The sequence below is a fragment of the Pongo abelii genome, chromosome 15 (assembly GCF_028885655.2).
Source record: "Pongo abelii isolate AG06213 chromosome 15, NHGRI_mPonAbe1-v2.0_pri, whole genome shotgun sequence".
Taxonomy (NCBI): Eukaryota; Metazoa; Chordata; class Mammalia; order Primates; family Hominidae; genus Pongo; species Pongo abelii.
In genome coordinates, this window is record NC_072000.2 from 34,188,724 (window position 1) to 34,209,186 (window position 20,463).

General features: G+C 35.4%; 1 protein-coding gene across 8 annotated transcripts in view; it reads left to right on the forward strand.

Annotated features, from left to right (window-relative positions):
• G2E3 (G2/M-phase specific E3 ubiquitin protein ligase) overlaps positions 1 to 20,463 on the forward strand; it is a 60,961-nt gene that overhangs the window by 15,366 nt on the left and 25,132 nt on the right. The window contains exons 1-6 of one of the 8 annotated variants that reach the window (XM_054529963.2): positions 3,218 to 3,602; positions 6,836 to 6,876; positions 12,508 to 12,605; positions 15,115 to 15,216; positions 18,063 to 18,187; positions 19,220 to 19,385. In XM_054529963.2, coding sequence (XP_054385938.1) covers positions 6,840 to 6,876; positions 12,508 to 12,605; positions 15,115 to 15,216; positions 18,063 to 18,187; positions 19,220 to 19,385 — 528 coding nt within the window. In that variant the 5' untranslated portion in view covers positions 3,218 to 3,602; positions 6,836 to 6,839. Of the gene's footprint in view, positions 1 to 3,217; positions 3,603 to 3,635; positions 6,709 to 6,835; positions 6,877 to 12,507; positions 12,606 to 15,114; positions 15,217 to 18,062; positions 18,188 to 19,219; positions 19,386 to 20,463 lie in introns of those variants that run through there. The other 7 variants (XM_063715805.1, XM_009249001.4, XM_054529966.2 and 4 more) reach the window with 7 other exon arrangements.

Here is a 20,463-nt window from a genome sequence, read left to right on the forward strand (position 1 = left end):
CCTAAATATGGATACCAATTTCAGGAAACTTAGCATAAATACAATACTTTCAACTAAATATTGTTTTGGTCAGTTGCCTCGGTGATGTCCTTTGGAGCAGTTTTATTCCCCAGTGCAGGATACAGTCCAGGATCCTTCATGCATTTGTAGTAAATAAAATACAGTTCATCCGTTTTTTTTTTTTTTTAACTTTTTTTTTTTTAGGTTTGGGGGTACATGTGAAGGTTTGTTACATAGGTAAACAACATGTCACAGGGGTTTGTTACACATATTATTTCATCACGCAGGTATTAAGCCCGATAGCCAATAGTTATCTTTTCTGTTCCTCTCCCTCCTCCCACCCTCCTGCATCAGGTAGACCCCAGTTTCTCTTGTTTCCTTCTTTGTGTTCATGAGTTCTTATCATTTAGCTCCCACTTACAAGTGAGAACATGCGGTATTTGGTTTTTTGTTCCTGTATTACTGTGCTAAGGATAATAGCCTCCGGCTCCATCCATGTTCCTGCAAAAGATGTGATCTTACTCTTTTTTATGGCTACACAATATTTTATGGTGTATTTGTACCCTATTTTCTTTATCCAGTCTGTCATTGATGGGCATTTAGGCTGATTCCATGTCTTTGCTATTGTGAATAGTGCTGCAGTGAACATTCATGTGCACGTGTCTTTATGGTAGAATGATTTATAGTCCTCTGGCTATATACCCAGTAATGAGATTGCTGGGTAAAATGGTAGTTCTGCTTTTTGCTCTTTGTAGAATCGCCATACTGCTTCCCACAGTGGTTGAACTAATTTACACTCCCACCAACAGGATATAAGTGTTTCCTTTTCTCCACAACCTTACCCGCATCTGTTATTTTTTGACTTCGTGATAATAGCCATTCTGACTGGTGTGAGATGGTATCTCATTGTAGTTTTGATTTGCATTTCTCTAATGATTAGTGATGTTGAGCTTTTTTTCATATGCCTGTTGGTCACGTATATGTCTTCTTTTGAGAAGTATCTGCTTATGTCCTTTGGCCACTTTTTAATGGGGTTGTTTTTTTCTTGTAAATTAAAGTTCCTTAGAAATGCTTTTGATAAAATTCAACAGCCCTTCATGTTAAAAACTCTCAATAAACTAGGTATTGAGGGAACATACCTCAAAATAATAAGAGCCATCTATGACAAACCTACGGCCAACATTATACTGAATGGGCAAAAGCTAGAAGCATTCCTCTTGAAAACCGACACAAGACAAGGATACTCTCTCACCACTTCAACATAGTTTTGGGAGTCCTAGCCAGAGCAGTAAGGCAAGAGAAGGAAATAAAGGGCATCCAAATAGGAAGAGAGGAAGTCAAACTATCTCTTTGCAGATTACATGATTCTGTATCTAGAAAACCCCTTAGTCTTGTCCCAAAAGCTTCTCCAGCTGATAAACAACTTCAGCAAAGTTGCAGGATGCAAAATCAACATACAAAATTCACTAGCATTCCTATACACCAAAAACAGCCAAACCTAGAGCCAAATCAGAAAGGCAATCCCATTCACAGTGGCTACAAAAAGAATGAAATACCTAGGAATACAGCTGACAAGGGAGGTGAAAGATCTCTACAATGAGAATTACAAAGCACTGCTCAAAGAAATCAGAGAAAATACAAACAAATGGAAAAACATCCCATGCTCATGGATAGGAAGAATCAATATCATTAAAATGGCTATACTGCCCAAAACAATTTACAGATTCACTGCTATTCCTCTCAAACTACCAAAAACATTCTTCACAAAACTAGAAAAAGCTATTTTAAAATTCATGTGGAACCAAAAAAGAGCACAAATAGCCAAGGCAATCCTAAGCAAAAAAAACAAAGCTGGAGGCATCACATTACCCATCTTCAAACTGTACTACAAGGCTACAGTAACCAAAACAGCATAGTACTGGTACAAAAACAGGCACATAGACCAGTGGAACAGAATACAGAGCCCAGAAATGAGGCCGCACATCTACGACCATCTGATCTTTGACAAAGATGACAAAAAACAAGCAATAGGGAAAAGACTCTCTGTTTATTAAATGGTGCTGGGATAACTGGCTAGCCATATGCAGAAGATTGAAGCTGGCTTCCTAACACCATACACAAAAACCAACTCAAGATGGATTAAAGACTTAAATGTAAAACCCAAAACTATAAAAACCCTGAAGACAACCTAGGCAGTATCATCCTGGACATAAGAATGGGCAAAGATTTCATGACAAGGACTCCAAAACCAATCGCAACAAAAGCAAAATTGACAAGTGGGATCTAGTTAAACTTAAGGGTTTCTGCACAGCAAAAGAAACTACCAACAGAGTAAACAGGCAACCTACAGAATAGGAGAAAATATTTGCAAACTATGCGTCTGACAAACATCATGTTTTATTATGCAGTGCTGAATCAGAGAAATTAATTCTTTGCTATGTATAGGACATCCAAAGACAACATTTCTGAGTTGTAAAGAGAAAGAATTTAGAGTACATCGAATAATGCGATGCATAGACTAAGTTGAACCTTTCTGATTAGTGATTTAAATCAAGTCATTTCTATAGCAAGAATGTTCATTTCTTAAAAATGCTAGATTAAAAAAATCAATCTATTTCTCTTTCAAGTGCCTGATTCCAGCATGTTTTCTGTATATTCAGTGTCACCTTTTTCAGTAAGATGAGGCACTTTAGAAAATGTCAGATGGGGCCAGGCACGGTGGCTCACACCTGTAATCTCAGCACTTTGGGAGGCAGAGGCAGGCGGATCATGAGGTCAAGAGATTGAGACAATCCTGGCCAACATGGTGAAACCCCGTCTCTACTAAAAATACAAAAATTAGCTGGGCGTGGTGGTGCACGCCTGTAGTCCCAGCTACTCGGGAGGCTGAGGCAGGAGAATCACTTGAACCCAGGAGGCAGAGGTTGCAGTGAGCCGAGATCGTGACACTGCAGTCCAGCCTAACAGAGCAAGACTCTGTCTCAAAAAAAAAAAAAAAAAAAGAAAATATTGGGTGGTTAGGTTAGGATCTGTTTATTTATTCAAATGTTAGCCATTAGCTGGAATGAGAAGGAATTTGACTTACTTTTTTTGTGTTAGTTATCTGTTGTCATGTAACAGGTAACTCCAGAACTTGCTGGTTTTAAACAATAAACATTTAATTACTGATAGTTTTTGTTGATCAGGGATTTGGGAGCTGCTTAGCTGTGTGGTTCTGGCTTAGGGTCTTGTATGAAGTTGCTCTCAGGCTGTTAGCCAAATTGCAGTCGTATGAAGGCTTGATTGGGGCTGGAGGATTCACTTCTAACATGGCTTATTCACGTAACAGAAGGTAGAATGGCCTCCATCCCTTACCAACTGGGTGTCTCCATGGTGTATGTTGAAAATTTTTATGACATGGCAGCTGGCTTCCTCCATAGCATGTGATCCATGATAGTGAGGAGGAAGTCACAATGCCTTTTATGACATTGTCATTTCTGCCACAGTCTTTTTTGTTGAAGCAAGTTAGCAAGCACTAAGCACATCTACAATCAAGGAGAGGGGCAGGCTTTACCTTTTGAAGGAAGAAGTATGAAAGTGTATCACTGACTGATCAAGTAGAGGTAAGCAGTGGAGGACACTCAGAATACCTTTTGACAGAAGGTATTAATTAAATTGTTAATTTTCCAGGGAAGGGAATGGTTTTATTTTGTTTCTAAAGTCCAGTCTGTTATTAAGACTTAGACTGTTATTGAAATATACACTTAGATTTTTTTTTTAATTCTACTTGGGAAGTCTTAAAATTCATATTCTTGAAGGAAAACATCTAAAACAAATTATAAAATTCAACTCTAAAATATGTGACTAGTACTTATTTTTTTTGCTAAGGTTTTGTTTTGGAGACTTGTTTGAAATAAAGTGATCCTCATTCAGGACTTAGAAACAAAAGTTATACTCCACATGCTAGGGATTAGAAAGAAGGCTAATGTGAACTGATCAAAAGTATGAATTATGTAATGCCTTTAGAATATTCAACTTTTAGGCAACTTGATATTTTTATAATTTCAAGCTTAGAGAAAAGTTGTAAGAATGGCATAAGGAACTCCTATATATCCTTTATCTAGATTCACTAATTGTTCGTTTTGTGCCATTTGTGTTATTCTTTGTCTCATCCTAGCCCAGTCAGCCTAACACCACCAGGAATAAACCAGTAGTCTGATAAAATTAAGTTTATTGACCCACTCCAGTGAGAGAGAGTGCAAACAAGAGGAACCACAGGGCTTCTTACCAAATGGAGTTACAGTAGATTTCATACAGGATTTTGGAGAAGGATAGCATTTAGGTAAAATTTAAATGCACTACATTTTGTGGTGTCTAGGTTGGATGACAGTGTAGATGTAAATCTGTGTTGTCGAATGACTAAAACATCCTTTATAAATTACACTTCTTATGTTTAAGGAAAGTACTATTTATCATGTGTTTATGGAATTTGCTGCAATAAATTCATGTGTATGGATGGATTTATGATATGTTGAATTCATCACCAGAGGTTGAACTGTAGAGAAGTCCTTTAAGAGGAGGCATTTTATCTTCCTATTATATTTTATCAATTTTAAGATGGACTCAACCCTTCTACACACATGCCTCTTTCCATATGGATATTCAGTTTTTCTAGTACCATTTGTTTAAAAGATTTTATTTTCCCTCATTGAATTGCTTTGGTGTCTTTGTTGAAAATGACTGGAAAAATATGGATCTGTTTCTGAGTTTTATTGAGAACTGGTCTTAGATGTATCAGCATGTTTAAAATGATGTTCTGTAGGTTGTGATCCTCAATCAATTTGTTCACTTAAGGCAGTTCTATAGTTATTGTTTGAGAATGTATAAACATCAAAAGCGCCATCATATACCTATAGAGATTTACTAGTGCCTCTAAAAGAAAGAAAGAAAAAGAAAAAAAATCCAAGAGACAATAAAGGAGTGCTCCTTTAACCCTACATTAATAGTTGTGGGGAGGAGCTAGGAAAAATAGTACTCTAGACCTACTTAACTCTAAAGCCCCCTTAAAACTGGGCTCTTAGTTGTTTTATACATTCTTTTAAGAATACCAATCTTGATGGCATAGAATATTATTTTGTAAGGAATAAACAAAATATTGAAAGCTTAGAGTCAAAGCCATTTAAGAGATTTGGACTATGACTTTTTAGGAAAGCACAGAAATGTATATGAGCAAAACTATGTTTAAATCCAGAACACTTTTTACAGTCAGTATGAAATATAACTTCTAATTGTAAGGAAGCATTGTATAAGTTTAATTTGGTTAATCAGTCTTCATAAAATAATCTGTGTCCTACATTTTGTGGTGTCTTAGATTTGATGAAATCTGATAGCAGTTTTTATTTGTGGTTTTCACTCTTTGATATATAATATTCTGTATTATTTTTTGTTCTCTTTCATTATTTTCATGTGAAGTGCCATGGTGTAGCCTGCAGTCATTCAGTTATGGGTTAGTGTATTCCCACTAACTAACTCCTTGACCTTGGACAGCTGTTTAATCTTTCTGAGAACTGGTTTTTGCAACTGTAAATGAGATTATATTTACCTAGTGGCATTATTATGTTTTATTCTTTTCCACTTAAATACCAAGAGATTGCACATACATTATACTTAAATCTCATTAACATTTCTAGTAGGCTGTTCATATACCCTTGGTGAAGTGAAACTTTAATGTTATTAAGATGTCGGTCTTTTCTTTGATGTAGAAAAAAGTTACATTTCAGTAATGATTGTAAGTATTTTTATTTGTTTAACTAGTGGAGAGTGAGGAGATAGGGACAGACCAATGTCTTTCAGTATGTAAATGGTTGAGCACTACTGTACTAGAAGAGGTAATGAGACAGTCAGGTGCCTGCAGCCCTGTATAGAATCCCGGCAAATGCAACAGCCACAAATACGGTATAGACTAATAAAGGATTGTTTTTGGTTTTTTTTGTTGTTGTTTTTGAGATGGAGTTTCGCTGTTGTTGCCCAAGCTAGAGTGCAGTGGTGCGATCTTGGCTCACTGCAACCTCCACTTCCTGAGTTCAAGCAATTCTCCTGCCTCAGCCTCCCGAGTAGCTGGGATTACAGGCATGCACCACCACGCCCTGCTAACTTTTTGTATTTTTAGTAGAAACAGGGTTTCACCATGTTAGCCAGGCTGGTCTCGAACTCCTGACCTCAGGTGATCCACCTGCCTCAGCCTCCCAAAGTGCTGAGATTACAGGTGTGAGCCACCATGCCCAGCCAAAGCATTGTTTTATAGGCTGCACAAATACGAATGGCATGGCTATTGATGATGTGATTTTTCTTTTTTCCTAAATGATGAACAATTCTGGGTAAAGCTTTGAAGAAAAATTAAATAGAAATTTCCTTGATTGACATAGGAGTTGTAGTTCTGCAAATATAATTCGTTAATATGTAAAATGGGCTTAGGTTCTAGGTTAATTACAAGTAGATTTTTTAACCTACTTGAATGTCCAGATGGAAATTTGAAAGTCTAGACTATTGTTTGTTGTGTAGGACTGTTTGGTGCATTGCAAGATGTCCTATAATCCTGGCCTCTTTCCACTAAATACCAGTGGTCATCTTAATTGTTTTGACAGCTAAAAAACATTCCCTACAATTTTAAAAATGTTCCCCAACTCTTAACACCCCCGTTGAGAACTACTGGTCTTAGATGTATTAAAGGTAAGAAAATTTAAGTACTAGAGTATTAGATGACTTATTTGTCATTATGCATTGACTACATTTAATAAAAGTTGTTAATTTGAGACTTTTACAATTAAGATGACTGTATTAATGTTATTTTTCCTAGTAAAATGAATGAAAGTAAACCTGGTGACTCACAGAACCTTGGTAAGTAACTGTATTTAAAATAATTTTATTACAATGAGTCTTTTAAATATGTTACTTAAACATTAGGACTGGAGAGGAGTGAATTCCCTGGTACATGCTTAGTTTGTATGTCCACGTACTAAAGTATAATATTGCATATATTTATTTCAACAGAAACCTATCAGAAGGCAATTTATTTGCCAAATTTTATGTTTATTTTATGTATATAAGATATGGTTCGTATCTCAATAAAACAGTTATTTAAAGGAAAAAATGCAGATGAGAACAATTTAAACAGTGTGTAGAAGTTTAACATGAAAAGGAAAACTGGCCAGGTGCAGTGGCTCATGCCTGCAATTCCAGCACTTTAGGAGGCCGAAGCGGGCAAATCACTTGAGGTCAGGAGTTCAAGACCAGCTTGTCCAACATGACAAAACCTCATCTCTGCTAAAAATACAAAAATTAGCCAGGAGGCGCATGCCTGTAATCCCAGCTACTCGCTAGGCTGAGGCAGGAGAATCTCTTGAACCCGGGAGGCAGAAGTTGCAATGAGCAGAGATCGCACCACTATACTTCAGCCTAAGTGACAGAGCGAGACCCTGTCTCAAAAAAAAGAAGAAAAGCTAAAGAAAAGAAAAGGAAAACTTACCTCTACGTGCTCACAACAATCTTCCCAAATAGATGCGGTCTGTTTTGACCTTTGCTTTTAATTGTTGTTTTCTTCATTTATTATAAACAGTATCTGTTGACTTGCTACAATGAAAGATGAGGAATTTAAATGATTACACTCTTCTGCCGCTTCTCCCTCATCCGCTGTATTTTAGATCCTTTTAAATTCCCTCCAAAATTAAAATATTATTCTTACAACTCTGTATCTTGATCATTACTTTTAAAGTATCTTTTGACACCACATTATGTTGGATAAGGAAATTTATGCTCCTAAACCTCTTCTACTTTCTTTCCCTGCTTCTACCTCCAGCCTTCTGTCAGCTATGCTAATAGTTCTGAAACTTTTAGTACTTCATGGACTACCTCTGTGCATTTGCCAAATGCAAATACACACCTACTATTGATACTTTTTCCTAAGATGGACTGTTTCTTTATTTACATGAATGTATTTAAGGTAGAAACTTTACTTCATTATTGTAATAGAAACCAGTATCATTTACTACACTAGACGCCAATCTTAAGAATAAATATAATGAAATCAGAACAATTTTACCAAATTTTAAACATTAAAAGCAGGAACGGTACAAATGAATATAAAAATAATCTACTTATAAAAATGCATGCCTGAAACCTAGTCTGTTCTGCATTCAGGGCCCCCTCCATACTGGGTAGAGGGAGACGGGGAGAGAGGAACAAATGGAAAACCACAGGTCCACAGCATACAGCAGATGTACCTCCATCCAGGGTTCATGGCAAGAATTTCCCCTCTTCTATAGTTTCAGCCAGTTCACAAGGACTCCTCTTTTGTAGACTCAGCTAATTCTACATAATCCTCTTTCTCTTGAGCTTTATGCACACTTGCGGGTAAAAGTGTAGGTATTGGGGATGGAGTTAAGGTGGAGCTTACTGGTGTAGGATGTCCAATATGAACAAATGGCAATTTGCTGGAGTTAATGTGAACAGCTCCCTTGTATGGAAGGGAAGGAAGAGGAGCTGAAATCTTTTAAAGGGTTAGGAGAGAGACTTTGAGTTATGACTTATCCCTTTAAACTGGAGTGAGGGAGGGCAGAGTAGGTAGGCTATTTCACTGTATTAAATACGAGCTCATCCTGTATCTTTTCAGTTCTAGAATCTATTTGGTGAGCAGCCTATTAACAAATATAATACCTTTTAACATGTGACGTCTATTCTTGATTACATGTATTATTCAAGGTAAATAATACTAGTTTCCATAACTGGTAAAACCTGACATCTTACTGGTTTAAAACAAGAGAAGTTTATTGCTTGGTCAGGTTACAGTCCAGTGTGCATGGTTTAAGGAAGATGGAGCAGTTAGGGAGTTTCTGTGTATGCAATCATTTAGAGATGCAAGCACCCTTCATCTTGTAGGGATCTACTTCTTAGGGATCCTGTCTTTTCAGCTAGTGATTTTCAACTTGTTCATTAGCATCTTAATAAAATTTTCTGTATAAATAAACATATAACAGAAAAGATTAGTTATTATACTAACATTCAGTTCTATCTATATGTCATATCCTGTTATTTTAATATACACTGTCTTACTTAGTCCTCACTAAGGCATAGTTTGAGGTAGGTACTATTATCCTCATTTTTATGATGAGGAAACGGAGTCATAAAGCACTGGTGAAATAAGCTAGTCATGGAAAGACAATACTGCGTAATCTCACTTATGTGTGGAATATAAAAAAGTCAAAACTCATAGAAACAGTATAGTGCTGGTTACCAGGGGTTGGGAGGATTGGGAGATGTTGGTGAAGGGGTACAAAATTTTATAATAGACTGGTGGAATCAGTTCAAGAGATCTATTATACAACATGGTGACTATAGTTGATAACAATGTATTGTATACTTGAAAATTAGTAAGAGTAAATTTTAAGTATTCTCACCACAAGTGGTAAATATGTGAAGTACTGCATATGATATAATTAGCTCCATTTAGCTGTTCCACAATATGTACATATATCAAAACATCGTGCTAAACATTGTAAGTATATACAGTTTTCTAAAAAAGCATTAGTTGAGTCTTAACTCAGATCTCTCTGACTCTACAAGTTGTATTTTTGTGTGTGTTGGAAGGGGTGGATAAAATAGGCATAAAATTCACACTTTAACTATTTTGATATATACAATTTGGTGGCATTTAGTACATTTACAATGTTGTGAAACCATCACCACTATCTAGTTCTAAAACATTTTAATCGCCCTCAAAGGAAACCCTGTACCTATTAAGTAGTCACCCCTCATTTTCCGTGTCCCCAGCCCCTGGTAACCACTAGTCTGCTTTTTGTATATCCCTGTGGATTTACTTATGTTGGATAAAGTAATCCATAAGTAAATTGAGTAATATTGTGACCTTTTGTGTGTGTTTGACTTCTTTCACTTAGCATAATATTTCTAGGTTTATTCATGCTGTAGCATGTATTACTACTTTCATCCTTTTTATTGCTGAATAATATTCCATCATATGGGCATACCATATTTTGTTTATCCATTTATCCATCCTTTGATGGACATTTGGCTTGTTTCTACTTAGCTATTGTGAACAGTGCTGCTATGAACATTAGTTTACAAGTACTTGTGTGAACATCTGTTTTCAGTTCTTTGGTATGTATATCCAGGAATAGAATTACTGTGTCATATGGTAACTCTGTTTAAATTTTGAAGAACTGCTGGACTATTTCCCAAAGCTCTACATCATTTTATATTTCTACCAGCAGTGTGTGATGGTTTTGATTTTTCCAGCCCTTTGTCAATACTTGTTATTGTCAGACATTTTGATTATAGCTATCCTCGTGAGTGTGAAGTGGTATCTCATTGTGGTTATTATTTACATTTCTCTGTTGACTGCTGACCAGTGATATTAAGCATCTTTTAATGTGTTTAATGGCTCTTTGTATATCTTCTTTGGAGAAATGTCTATTCAAATCTATTGCCTGTTTTTAAATTGGATTGTTGGTGATTTTGTTGTTGAGTTATCAGAGTTTTTTTAATGCATTCTGGCTACTAGACCCTTAGATGTATAGAGTGTCTTTCACTCTCTTGATAGCTTTCACTCTCTTGATAGTGTCCTTTTTTTTTTTTTTTTTTTGAGACGGAGTGTTGCTCTGTCACCCAGGCTGGAGTGCAGTCACACAATCTTGGCTCACCACTGCAACCTCCACCTCCCAGGTTCAAGCAATTCTTCTGCCCCAGCCTCCCAAGTAGCTGGGATTACAGGCACACACCACCATTCCCAGCTAATTTTTGTATTTTTTTTTAGTAGAGATGGGGTTTCACTGTGTTTGCCAGGCTGGTCTCGAACTCCTGACCTTGTGATCTGTCCGCCTGGGCCTCCCAAAGTGCTAGGTTTACAGGCATAAGCCACTGTACCCAGACAATAGTGTCCTTTGAGTCACAAAAGTTTTACATTTTAATGAGGTCCAATTATCATTTTTTTCTTTTGTTACCTGTGCTTTTAGTATCATATGAACTCTGAGAAACCATTGCCAAATCCAAAGTCACATAGATTTACCCTTATTCTTTCTGCTAAGAATTTTATTGTTAGATCCTTGACTGGTTTTGAATTAATTTGTATATATGGTGTGAGGTAGGGGTTCATCTGTGTTCTTTTGCATGTAAGGAGCTAATTGTCCCAGCACTATTTGTTGAAGAGACTATTCTTTCACCATTGAATGGTCTTGGCACTCTTGTTGAAAATCATTTGACCATAGATGTATATATTTATTTCTGGACTCTTCTTTTTCATTGATATATATGTTTATCCTTATGTCACTACCACACTGTTTTGCTTACTGTAGTTTTGTTGCAAGCTTTTAATCTTCTCCCCTTTTTTTTTGGTTAGTCTAGTTAAAGGTTTATCAGTTTTGTTGATCTTTAAAAAGAACCAACTTTTTTTTTTACTCCCTCTATTTTTCCATCCTCTATTTTGATTATATCTACTCTAATATTTATTTTTTTGTTTCTTCTGCTAGCTTTGGGTTTAGTTTCTTCTTTTTTCTAGTTCTTTAAATTGTAAAAGTAGGTTATTGATTTGGGCTTTTCTTTTTTAACATAGGCTTGCATAAGCCTAAAGATCAGCCAGAGGTGAGAGCTTAGGATTTCTTGGGTCATTTCTGAGCATGTGTACATCTCTGGGCATGCACATGGACTTCTAGATTCTCCAGTATTATGCAGAAGGTTTTCCAAATTTTTATTCCCTCGTGTACCCTCTTTTCCCAGTTTCTTCTTTCCTATGCCTTTCAGTCTATCTGCTGCTTTCCCTATCTGTTATCCCTTGTCTTAGGCTGCTACAGCTAGTATATTTGTTTCAAATGTTTTTTGACAAACAGCAGAGGCTCCAGCCCTGAGAAAGTTCTGAGGCAGGTGAAAGAAAGGCAAGCATCTGAGTTCATCCCTCAGGGAGCCATCATACAGGTCAAAACAATCACTTTTTTTTAAGAACAAGGTCCATTTTACCCCCTCTTGGACCAGTAATCTGCACCAGGAACATGGGCCACCCCAAGACCACTGCCCAGGTGGGCAGTGGGGAATGGTAGGTGGGTGGTAGGTAAGTTAAAATGTTCTCATCAAAGTTAGTAGTTTGTTTCTTCATTAAGCATTCTCCTAATTTTTGTAAGTTTTTATTTAGATTGTAGAGCTTCTAAAAAGTTAATTCTAACAGTTTTTGGCAGTTTAATCAGAGTTTTGTAGTTCCCCAGTCTGTCATTTTCAGTGATGTTACTTCATAAATTGCCATTTTAACTATACACTGAAATTCATCATTAAAGACTGGTGAAGAACATAAAGTTACATTAATGTTTCAGAAGTAGGTATTGGAAATTTTAAGTTACTGATATCAATATTATATGATTTGCTCTCTCAGAAAGAATTTAACACAGAAATTGAGAGAAGCACCAATTCCATAGGTTTTTTTTTTGAAAGATTTAAGTATATTTTTATATCTATTTACTTTTTCACTGTTAGCTTGTGTTTTCTGTCGAAAAAATGATGACTGTCCTAATAAATATGGAGAAAAGAAAACTAAGGAGAAATGGAATCTCACTGTACATTACTACTGTTTGGTGAGTATAATTTATAATTAAATTCTAGAAATTTGGTGTTCTAAAGAAGATAGTAAGATTCTGACACTGATTTCTGAGAATTGGTTAAGTCATTTAACTTCTCCAGATCTCATTTTGTCTATCTCTAAAAATATACTTTTTTTTTTTTTGATATTGAATTCTAAGATTCTGAAGTTACTTGGTACATATAAAGACCTATCATTATTACTTGTTTGTTTTTCTTTCTTTCTGTTTAAGGCCTAAGTGAAAAAAGGAAAAAATGATTAGGTCTATAAAGGAGGTATTTCTTTTACCACTTTCTTATTTCATTTGTTGCTAGCGATAATCTGAGAAAAGACTTGTTTGAGGGTTCAGGGAGCAGAATAAAAGTATTTTATTTCACACAGAACCTGAAAAGAAACGTTTTGGCTAAAGGTAATAAATATTTTTGGAAAAGGAAACCAGTTACTTTATGTATCACTCAGAAGAAAGCAAACGAGTGATTTCATACTCAGAATTAGTCTCCCTTTGTTCCCCCTCCCCTCCACCAATTTCTTACCTCACTGAATTCGTGCCTTAAGATATTAGTGGCACATTACTACCTTAGCATGCCAGGCTTGCATTAGTACATACAGTGTTTCTTGATACTATATAGTTATCTGCTGCTTAAAAAATTATTCTGAAATTTAGCACATAAAACATTTGTCATCTCACACAGTATCTGGGGGTCAGGAATTTAGCTGAGCTGGATAGTTCAGGCTCAGAGTCTCATGAGATTATCGTTGAGACGTCAGTCAGATTACAGCTGAAGACTTTACTAGGTTGCAGGATCCATTCACCTCTGATGGCTCTTTCATGTAGCTTTTGGCCTCAATTTCTCCTAGCTAGAGTCAGGAAACCTCAGCTCCTTACCTCCTGGGCCTCTTAGTAAATAAGGCTACTCGTGGCTTGGCACCTGGCTTCTCCCAAAGCAAGTGATGAGAGAGAGAGACAGAGAGAGAGAAATCAAGATGGAACCATATGACCTAGTCATCACAGCCACACACTAATGTCACTTTTGCTTTATTCTATTGGAAACAAATCATTAAGTCTAGTAACCCACACTCAAGAGGAATTAAGCCCCACTTCTTGAAGTATCAACAAATTGTGGACATATTTTCAAATCTACCACCATCCATGTTAAAATTATTTCAGTGCTTCTTTGAGAAACCACCTAAAGTATTCCTTGGTCCTCTAAGACTACAGTCTTGTGCCTCAGTACCTCATATGTTAAATAGAGTAGTAGACTGGCCTGGGAGCTTATTTATAAGAGAACATGAAGTTGTCATTCCAAATATGTTTATAAGTTAGAGTCTATTATGTTTTGCAGTAAAAAGAAAATCTTTTCATTTTTGTAAGTTTATTTTACTTTTTTTTCAGTCAGGAAAGGAAGATTATATTATTTTACTTTTTATGCAGTAGAATTAGGAGAGCCGTTTTATCTGTCTGCAGGTTATGTTTTCATAACAAATTCTTAGTGTATATCAGTTGTTATCACTTGTTTTTCTTTATGATATACTGGTTAAAATTCTAATCACAAATTTGCTCTACGTAGTGTTTTCGAATTATGTAATACATTTAAGTTGATCAGATCAAAATTTCCCTTATGTTCTGTCTTATTCAATGAGTATAATACTTTAAAAAAAACAGTACTGACCCCAGACTTAACCCTTTTAATATTCTATTTCATTATGAACAGAAAAGTATAGTGATGTTACAAATGGTAATAGAATGCTGGAGCGGAAAGAGACTTAGATATAGTCTACTCCAGTGTTCTTATTTTCATGTTTAAGGTTTGAGACATTAATACTTGTCTAGGGTTCCAGAAGTTTCAGCAGAGCCTGGCTTGCAAGCCAGGATTTCTTATTCACATTCTACACTTTTTCTAATTCAGGCTTTCTTAACATGTATAAACAATGAAGCTTAAGTCAAATTTTTAAAAACTCAAACATTTATTACTGTCACATTGGGGGTTAAGGAAATTTTTTTTTAAATCAAACATTTATGTTAACTAGGGTTCAATAGGTTTTCTTGTAAATAATGCCTTAATGATTCAGAATTCAGCTAGATTTAGAGTTAGCCTGAAATGTCACTGAATTAATCTGAATTGTCACCATCTGTATTCACCACTCCTTTTTGTTAAGCTTAATTGTAGGTGTTCTTTCTTTCTTTTTTTCTTCCTCTAACCCACCTAACCACTCACTGCCTTCTTTCCTATCTTCTTTTCTTTTTCTTTCTTTTTCTGTTACTTCCTGGAATACTTTCAGAAACTAATTAGGATATACAAACTGATAACATATAGTGCCTTCTAAATCAAACAACGTAAGTAGCCTCTTACTTTGACCATGAAAAATAACTACTATAGATAACTACTTGAAATTTGAGCCATTTTATGTCTATGTTTTATTAGACTGAACAGTATGGATATATATTTTTTTAATGCCCAACTAGTTTCTTAGAGTTTATTTTCTAATTGAGAATATATTCATAGTTGATGTCAAGTGGAATTTGGCAGAGAGGCAAAGAAGAAGAAGGAGTTTATGGTTTTCTAATAGAAGATATCAGGAAGGAAGTGAATAGAGCTTCTAAACTGGTAAGTAAATTATTTTACTAATAAGTAATGTCATAAATATTGTCAATACTTGGGAAGTCTTTTCTATTGGTTTCTGTACTAGAAATTTATGACTTTGATTATAGGTTTCAATGCATATTTTTGTCCTTTAAATATGGTAAGTTTTAGGAGGACAGTTTATATTTTTGCCCATTGAAGAAAGCTTAATTGACCCTGTATAATACATGTGACAATACTGACTTCACTTCCTTTTCTTATTCCAACATGTCCATCAGAATTGACCATCAGAATTATGATCTGATGGTCAATCTTCTCTGACCATCAGAATTATGATCATAACTCTACTTTGCTGTTCTTTAAACCTTCGATCCTGCGTCAACCCAACCATTTACTTTTTTATTCTTATACCTCAGTTTCTGAGATAGGAATGTTGGGTTGTGTTAGAAGTTACACAGCTTTCCAGACTGGCAATTCATGATCTCCATATCTCCTGACCCTTCTCTAACATTGTGTGATTATATTCAGTGCCCCTTTCTATTCTCTAGGATAGGCATTCTAAACTTTAACTCCTTGCTCATTCAGTTATCATTCGTGCATCTTCTGTGTAACAGCCACTATGCTGTATGCAGGGAAACATCTAAGTAAAAATAATGAGAAAGAATGAGAAGATTTGAAGTACAGGGAGTTCTGTTTAGAGAATGTGATACTGGCATTAATGATTTTCATGGGGGAGCATTTTGGGTGATGAAGGGATTCATCATTACACTGGAGGGGAAATGAAGGACACTGACACATTATAGTTGAAGAAGTCAAAGAAAGATTATCCCATAAATGCTGAAGTTGTTTAGACTTTGTTTTGACAGATGCCAAAGTCTTGAGGTGGAGGAGTGACTAGGAAGTTAGCAGATAACAGAAGGGTAAATGTCATTAGGCTCAAAGGTCCAAATTTTTCAAAGTGTGAAAATCAAGTAGTGGCCTATAATATTCGACAGAGAACTAAAATAATGTTCTCTTTGTCCCCTTTCCTGCCCCTGTCCATGTCCCACCCCATGTCAAGTCTGGAAATTAAGGACGATGGAAAAATAAGCAGCTTTATTCAAGAAGGTCTACAAGGGAAGCACATAGAAACATTTATTATTTTAGTTGAGGCAAAGAAGTGGAGGCAATTATTTTTGAAGATATCAAGAAGGTAGGAGAGTTAATGATAAAAAGAGAGGTTCTAGGGCACAAGGAAAAACCTTGGGAGAAAGGTGAGCATGAATCTAAGGACTACGTGAGATATTAAATGTGAGATATTAGTATCATAATTCCTAAACTTCCTGGTGATAGTGAGCTTGTGGTAAAAGGTGGTCTCTAAAGGTCCCCTTATGGTTTGGAACTACAGATTGAATATCCCTTATCCAAAATGCTTGGAACCAGAATTTTAGATTGAAATTTTAGATTTGAAATTTTTTTCAGATTTAGGAATATTTGCTTACCAGTTGAGCACCTCTAATCTGAAAATCCAAAACCCAAAATGTTCCAATGAGCATTTCCTTTGAGCATCATGTTGGCACTCAAAAAGTTTCTGATTTTGAAACATTTTGGATTTTAGATTTTTGGATTAGGGATATTCAACCTGTACTTATTTTCTTAAAACATCTGAATCCTCTCCAAGTATATTGTGAACCCTTGAAAAGAAGAGTCTCATTTGTGAACTCAAACTAGAATTCCTTGTTGTCAGTTCACTGGGAGAGTTTCAGGTTGGCAAGTATTCTCCAGTGACCTAGGTGGTGCTCAAAGGGGTCAGCAGTAACTCTGTAATCCCTGAATCAGTGACCATTTTAATTGCCATCTTAAGGGTTCCAAGGTGTTTTAGGTACTGTTGTGTATTTTGCTAATGATTGATTCATTTAATAATTTTTCTATTTATGTACCACTGTTATATTTCAGTTAGCGGCACTGGTAGTATATTCATTTCCTAGGGCTGCCACAGCAAATTGGCTGCTTAAAACAAATTTATTCTCTCACCATTCTGGAGGCCAGAATTGTAAATCAAAGTGTCAAAAGGGTTCCTTCTAGAGGCACTGAGGGAGAATTGATTCCATGCTTCTCCCCTAGCTTCACATGGCTGCTGGCAACCTTTGGAGTACCTTGGCTTGTGGCAGCATAACTCCAATCTGTTTCTATCTTCACAGGCCTTTCTCTGTATATGCCTGTGTCTTAAATCTCCCTCTCCTTTCTCCTGTAAAGACATCAGTTATTTGATTTAAGGACTACCCTAAATCCAGGATGATCTCATCTCAAGATCCTTAACTTAATTACATCTGCAAAGACCGTATTTCCAAGTAAGTTCACATTCACAGGTACTGGGAGTCAGGACCTGAGCATAACTTTTTGGAGACCACTCTAAATCTACTGTAGGTGTCTTAACAATTTTTTATTTGGTCAGAATAGAGTGATCTTAGCCATTTTTTTACAAATTGATTTATAGTATTTTCCTATTCTTCTTGGTGAGTATTGCCTAATTTATGTGCTTTCTCTTGAGATTTCAATGAGGTGTTTATGTATATAGCTTTTATGTTTACAAACCCTTCAGTTTAAAATATTTTAGTAGGAAGGAAAAGGGGCTTCTCTGTCTTATCCACATGTTAGGCTAGAGATGTTTTCTTTATCGAAATTGTTATAAGAGTGAATCTTTGGTGTCTTTAAATTGTTTCTGGGTAGAACAGTTTTTTCAGGAAATTTATTTAATATACCCTTATCACAGCTGTTACATGATGAAATAATTTTCAGATTCCCCACCAGGAGTATTTATTTATGTCTTGATCACATTATAATACTCAGATTTTTTATGTTGTGACCCCTATTTTCACATACTCTTCTAGAAATGCTGTGTTTGCAAGAAAAATGGTGCTTCAATTGGATGTGTTGCACCCCGATGTAAACGAAGTTATCATTTCCCATGTGGACTTCAGAGAGAATGTATTTTCCAGTTTACTGGCAATTTTGCGTGAGTTATTTAACTGCTAAATATGAAAGTTCAATGTTAAAGAATAGTGGAAAATACATATCCCAATGATATAATACTACTATAAATTTTCTGTTTTGAGCATCAGAGTTTAGATATAACATTATATATATTACCCTCCCGCCCACCCTTATGGGGTAATTTCTATGTGCCAAGTTTTGAGAATTACCATGTCTAGGATGGACCTAATGATTAGTTTTTATCTTCAATTTTCAGCTTTTGGATATAACCTGAAATTGTTAATTTATCCATAATTCAGTGAAAATCTCCACCTTTACATAATTCTAGATTTCTGTGTCACTCTTTAGAAATATTGTCGACTTATTCTTCACAGGGCTGTATGCATTTCTCACTGAGTAAATCAAAGGCATGTAAATTTGATTGAGTCCACAAAATAAATATTATGCCCTAGGATACCCCTGAAAATATTTGCTTCCTGAGTACAACTTTAAACATCAAGGTTTTATGAATTTTGACTTTTGGTATCATAAGTATTCTATTTCTTTTAGTAGTTGTGTTTTTGACCTATTTAATGGATTGTTACCATGTAAGAAAACTACAGTTTAGAAAATACAAATGGAAATAAAGTGAATTGGGAATAGGTTATTAATTGCATTTTATGTGTTATATGACTAAACTATTTTTTAGGCTTAAGTTCCTGCCTCTCTTAATTTTATACGATTTTGAGCACAACAGTATAACCCATTTGTTGAGTACAATAATGTATAATACTGCATTGCTGACAATATTACATAGGATTCTCAACATAATAATTAGTTTCTGAAATTCTGTCTAAGTAAGTCTCACTACCAGAAAAGTTCAGATTTCGAAGGTCCAGCTCTTTCCTTGGTCATAGATTGTGAGACTTAATTTTTAGTGCCAAGGCTGCGGTCTGTTGTAGGTGAATTATGAGACAGACACAAATGAATTTCATTTTATATATGTGAATTACAGTGTTTTCCAAGTTTTGCTTTGCAGTTCATGAGATTTTTTAAAAATAATTTACATTTTTAGGTCATTTTGTTGGGACCATCGACCTGTTCAAATAATTACATCTAATAATTATAGAGAGTCCTTACCATGCACCATTTGCTTGGAATTTATTGAGCCTATTCCAAGTTATAACATATTACGAAGTCCTTGTTGTAAGAACGCTTGGTTTCATAGAGACTGTTTACAGGTAAGATACGTATTTTGTAAGCTTTCTCTGATTGATATAAAATTATGGCTTGCTGATTTAAATTTTAAATTAGAAAGAATTGACGTGTATATTACCTCTTACTACTTGCTACTTTTAAAACAGCTTTAAAGCACTTAATTTGAAGCACATTTTACATACAAAATTCACCCTATTTAAGTATACAATTAACATTGAATAAATACTTTAGATGAAACTTTTCAATGTATATTTATCCTTAAAGAATTTTGTTGTTTTTACCAAAGGATTTTGTTTGATTTCACAATGAATAAACTAGATTTTAATTCCTAAGTTTCATTTACATATTTAAGCTGGAAAACCAGGATATTTGAAATGATAAGAACCTTGATAGCAAGTTAAGATATTTAAATGTTAGTAGGCTTTTCTTCCCTATGGTAAACACTTTACCATAACTTCTTAACAGGGAGCTGATTACTGTCAATTAATTAAAAGTATTGGTTCTTTGCGAGTCATCTTATGTATCAAACCTTAATTACTACTTTTCAAGTAAATAGAATATGATGACACAACATTAGACAATTTAATAATTCTTTGATTCTGAAAATACTTGAAAACTTGAAAAAGATTCCAGTTATTAGTAACATCAAATATGTAATATGTACATGTGAAAGTGTCAGCTGATGAACTTAAGTTTAATACTGTTTTTTAAAGTTTATTATTGTTTAGTAAAATGAAAGGTTATTATTACTAATTGTCCACAGACATATTTTTAAAAGTTAAAAGATGTAGGCCGGGCGTGGTGGCTCACGCCTGTAATCCCAGCACTTTGGGAGGCCGAGGAGGGTGGATCACGAGATCAGGAGATCAAGACCATCCTGGCTAACACGGTGAAACCCCGTCTCTACTAAAAATACAAAAAAAAAATTAGCCGGGCGTGGTGGCAGGTGCCTGTAGTCCCAGCTACTAGGGAGGCTGAGGCAGGAGAATGGCGTGAACCCGGAAGACAGAGCTTGCACTGAGCCAAGATGGTGCCACTGCATTCCAGCCTGGGCCACAGAGCGAGACTCCATCTCAAAAAAAAAAGATGTAAATTCTCTTA